The sequence below is a fragment of the Andrographis paniculata genome, unplaced genomic scaffold, assembly GCF_009805555.1.
Source record: "Andrographis paniculata isolate CXL003 unplaced genomic scaffold, ASM980555v1 Contig46END, whole genome shotgun sequence".
NCBI lineage: Eukaryota > Viridiplantae > Streptophyta > Magnoliopsida > Lamiales > Acanthaceae > Andrographis > Andrographis paniculata.
The window spans coordinates 1912589-1917637 of NW_026137580.1; the positions used below are offsets into that span (position 1 = coordinate 1912589).

At 31.2% G+C, this 5049-nt stretch overlaps 1 protein-coding gene across 4 annotated transcripts; it reads right to left on the bottom strand.

The window, feature by feature from the left end:
• Positions 1 to 2019: 2019 nt before the first annotated feature.
• On the bottom strand, positions 2020 to 4772 carry LOC127252714 (uncharacterized). Of its 4 annotated transcripts, none has more exons than XR_007839125.1 (5): positions 4653 to 4772; positions 4024 to 4211; positions 3226 to 3317; positions 2494 to 2778; positions 2020 to 2412 (listed from the first exon to the last, which is right to left on the bottom strand). XR_007839125.1 is itself a non-coding variant. In XM_051277014.1 (4 exons), the coding sequence occupies exons 2-4, from the start codon at positions 3247 to 3249 to the stop codon at positions 2377 to 2379; spliced, it is 345 nt and encodes a 114-aa protein (XP_051132971.1). In that variant the 5' UTR covers positions 3250 to 4211; positions 4653 to 4772; the 3' UTR covers positions 2020 to 2376. The 4 variants fall into 4 exon arrangements, 1 of the variants encoding a protein (XP_051132971.1); XR_007839123.1 differs by having other exon boundaries at positions 3226 to 3430; XR_007839124.1 differs by having other exon boundaries at positions 3226 to 3441.
• Positions 4773 to 5049: the final 277 nt, after the last annotated feature.

Consider the following 5049-nt stretch of genomic DNA (forward strand, 5'->3'; position numbering starts at 1 on the left):
TGGAAATCAAGTTATTTGTGTTAACAAATTATCGACCAAAGTTCTCCACAATTATATGAAAACAAAAAACAATTATAAAAACAAAGGTAGTCCACTCACATCTACTTGGTGGCTGCATTTATTTCATTCTTGCAATTGCGCGCAAGTTAGGGGACTAGAAAAACTTAAACAAAAAAAAACTTATTGGATGTTGTCGTAAATTGAGAAATTTGTTAGAAAAGCTTGCCAAAAAAAAAATATATGCAATGAATGCTTAGAACATATATAATGTCCATATTTGGTTCATAATAGAACTGCTGCATTCGATCCATGCCCTCTCCCTCAACCCTCCAATGTTTCATCGACAGCATGAGAATACGTATATTCCAATCGGGTTCACCTACTAAAAAAATAAAATAAATGGATATATCACAGAAATTAAAGATCACAATGTTTAACAGTGTACTTATTGATTATTTTTCAGAATAAAGATTGAGTTTTGACAAATGCAAGTCTTAAGGGTGTGTCACTTTGACAAATTTTTTAGGATATCTACTATTCACTAAAAATTTTTATCCTTAAAAATATCAAATCAAATACTATATTTTATTTTTTATATTATACTAAAAATTAATTTTACATTCGATTTATCCCATTATAAAACTATTTCAATTCAAAAAATTTACAATTCAAATCCCAATTCAAAATCTAACTCCCAAACAAACACACCCTTAAGAGATTCATTGCAATTTGTGATGGCTACGCCAAACAAGGTAATGCTGATTTTATGATCTCATGCTCTTCGCAGCAATTCATTTTCTTATCAATTTACACAACAAACAAAATTGAAGAGGAATTACCTACGTAAATCCCCAATTAGAAAAACCCTAAAACTCATAATCGCCACAATTGGAGAAGACCGAAAAGGCGAAACAACGATTAGGGTTTGCCACCACAGAATGAATCAAGATTGAAAGAAGCGTAACAGTAGTGCGGCGGAGAACGTCCATCCCTAATTAGGGTTCCATCTGGGCATGCTTTAGTATTTAAGGCTTTTTTTTTTTTTTTTTTTTTTTTTTTTTTTTTTAAGTCAAACTCTTGTAAATTAAAGTGGATAAATTTTTTTTTGGTTGTGCAGTATTTCTCATGTCTTATAAATGTGTTCTCAAAATTTTTTGGAACTTAAAATTTTAAAAAATATATGTATAGTAATTTGATATTATTTTTTGTACTTTTTTATAACTATATCATTGAATTTTTTATAGAATTGATAATGTAATTATTTTTTTATTAAAGTAGAATATGTGTAAAATATATATTGAGTTAATTTTTAACACTTACAAAAATAAATAGTAAGTATAGATTTTAAATAAAGATTTTTTTGTCTAAATAATCGTTACAATTCGAAATATTATTTTTACCATTTTCGTATATCCTATTCAAAAGTATCACTTTTCTTAGTAAAAAAAATCATAAATTAATACCAAAATATCTAAGCTTGTACTTAAATTAGAAATATATCATTACAATACAAATAACGACCGTTGGACCGAGGGAGAATATAATAGTAGCACACTTTTGACAAATAGCCTAAAATCATAAAATTAGAATATTTTTTACAAAATATAAGAAGTAATTAACTTTTTGTTACGTAGGAATTTAAAAATTTCTTCAATTTTTCCTTTTCTTTGAGTAAGTGTGGGATAAATCCCGGGCGAACGTAATAGTATGCAAAAAAAAATACTCACTGTGACAAATTCGAAATGGTTAACTTACGGTTACAAGTAACATACCAATTTGACACCCGTTGCATGTAAATTTGATAAACCTTAATTAAATTTTTAATTTTTTTATAATGTGGCAAAAGTTACAAACCATGAGCAACAGGCTCATCTCGATCTAGAAGTTGTTGGTAGGTTCAAACAAGATGCCATTGGCCAGACCCAACTCGATAAATCTTGTATCTTAAAATAAATTTTACATAAAAAAAAATAAATAACCAAGAAAGAACCAGAAGCCAGCAAACAACAAAAAGAAAAATTAACGTGGAAAGTTCCCGTGCAAATGCCGGGGATTTTATTGTAAGTAAAATAGAATTACATCGACCATACATACATCCATAATTCTAAAGAAACTTGTGTTTACAAACTCAGGGTGAGTTTATCTACACCCAACATCACCAATTTCCGATAAACCTTAATAAATATAAATATATTTATATATATAGCCAACCATATATTGGAGCGGCAACTTAGATGATGTCTCCGCCTCCGTCATTTTAACATCGTTGCCAGTCTCAATCTGGCAACTATGTCGCACCATAACTGCTACAAACACTCTCTTATGGTGGCCTGCCCGGACGAAACAGCCAGCAGCAGAGCAGTGGTCATACTAAGATCAAACAAGTACTTTCGAAATGGGTCGATCTATGGTCTGCAGTACAAAAGAATCACATTAGTCATTAAAATGAATGGATTTAAATAAAATCTCAAATGTAACATTTTGTGAGCTTACCACACTTTGGCGGGCCAAGAAACCCTTGTTAGAAAGGCTTGCCAAAGATAGAGGTGACCACTTGCTGTCGTCCAGGATTGTGTTTAGAAAAGCTTGCCAAAGATATGAATACGCGTAAAATGCACATAATAGATCTATAATCGATGCACTCTCGAGAATTACTTTTTTTTCAAAAGGCATGATTAATGTCAAATTAATGTGCACGGCGTCATCCATAATCTCCGAAATTTTATGTTCTCCGAATGCTCTCTCATTGCGTATATAAACAACATCATAGTGCATCCTCTGTATAAAGAAAATTAGAAAATAGCATTGGTATTAATACCAAAAAAAATCAAGTTTTTAGATATCATCTCGAGCTTGAGAATAACTATTGTCCTCTTAAGAAAATTATGATACATTTAAAAAAATTAGATCTAAGAATAAAACATTACAAATGTAAGTTTTGCGAAAAGGGAAAGCCTCCGATGAAAGATAATGCAGCCAAAACAAACAAAGGATCAAAAACATTATCCAGAAACTATACTAAAACCATACTATGATACAAATAAGCATAAAAAACTACAATCCATAAAAGCAAACAAAGATAAGCCACTATGAATGGAAGATATATAATTCTGAAGTCTAGAGAGTATTTAGAACAAAACAATAATGCAAGCACAAAAGGTTAAAAAAATAATGAAAGAAAGAAAGAAGATATGCAAAAAGTACATAATTAAAAAAGAAAAGTACCTCTATAATTGCCCAAACGCGCATCCAGGCCACGATAGCTCTCTTGATCTTATATGCTTAAGTTTATCAGCACCTGCCGTATTTATAGCCAACTAAGGAGAAACGCGTTTGTTAAGAAGTCGATGTGGGACATGCCACCTCTGCATTTATATCCAATTAAAGGAAAAAGAATCTGTTGCAAATCCGATGTGGGACTATGCCACCTCTGCATTTAAACTCAACCAAAGGAAAAAGAATTTGTTTCAAATCCGATGTGGGACTAACTCACACCATAACAATGTGAACTCGTTAGTTGATGACTAACTAAAATGAATTCTTAGAGCAAACTTCCGTTGTCATGTGGTAAAATTGCCTTGGGAATTAACAATCCTCTTAAGATACACCTGGGCAAAGAAGGACTTTTACCAAAATGCGATTTACGTAATTGAAAATCCTGTATGTTTAGCTACTAAGCTTTTTCAGGATGTCGGGTTGTCTCTCACTTATTATCATCAAGAACGATGCCATATGAAATTCAATGTTACATACCATACATGGTAAAATTTTGGAAATCAAGTTAGTTGTGTTAACAAATTATCGAACAATACACTCCATAATCACATGAAACCCAAAAAGAATTATAAAAACAAAGGTACTCCGCTCACATCTACTCAGTGGCTGCATCTTTTCATTCACAACATTCACAAAAATGTATTATCATGTATTTATACACACACTTGTATACCTCCATATATTTTATTTCTTGAGATTGCAAGCATAGTTAGGGGCAAGAAAAACCAAAAAAGAAAATAAACTTACTGGATGTTGTCGTAAACTGGGAATATTGTTAGAAAAGCTTGCCAAAGACAAATATATGCAATGAATGCTTAGAACATATATAATGTTTGGTTTGTGATAGAACCGATACATTCGATCCATGCTCTGTCCCCCTGATCTCCAATGTTTCATCAACACTATGAGCGTATGAACATTCGAATCGTTCCCGCCTACAGAGAAATAAAATGAATAGATATATCACAAAAAGATCACAATGTTAAACATTTTCTCTCTGTCAATAGAAACCAGTAATAAAAGCTATTATTATCCTCATTCATTTTTTTTTTTTCCATAACATGGGAACCTGCAAGTATTGGCCTGTGTGTTCTGTACTGATTGATTATCTCGCATAATAAAGATTGAGTTTAGACAAATGCATGCAAGTCTAAGTGATTCGTTGCAATTTCTTAAGCTATGCCAAACAAGGTAGTGCTGATTTCATAATTTCATGTTCTTAGCAGCAATTCTTTTCCTGACCAAATTACACAAAACGAAATTGAAAACGAATTGCCTAGACATAAATCCACAATTAGAAAAACCCTAGACCTCAGAATCACCAAAATTGGAGAAGATAGAAAAGGCGACAGGGATTAGGGTTAGCCACTACTCACCGCGTGCACGGAATCAAGATTGACAGCAGCAGCAGAGAACGACCCTCCCTAATTAGGGTTCCATCTGGGCGTGGATTATTATTATTATTATTATTATTCAGGCGTATTTCTTCAGCCCAGTGAAATTGCCCAAACTTGAATTGTATGGGTTTGGGGGACAAAGTCAGAAAAGGCTTTGTTCCCTTCTTCTCTTTTTTTTTTTTTTTTAAACTTTTTTATAGTTTCTTAAATTATAAATATAAAAAAGAATTATAATAATTATAATTGAATAAAATATATATTATTTTTTTGAAAATAAAAAAAAAAATTATATTACAAATAAATAAAAATTTATAAATGTATACGTAGATATAAAATAAATTTATATCAAATTATACAAATTAATACATATTTATAT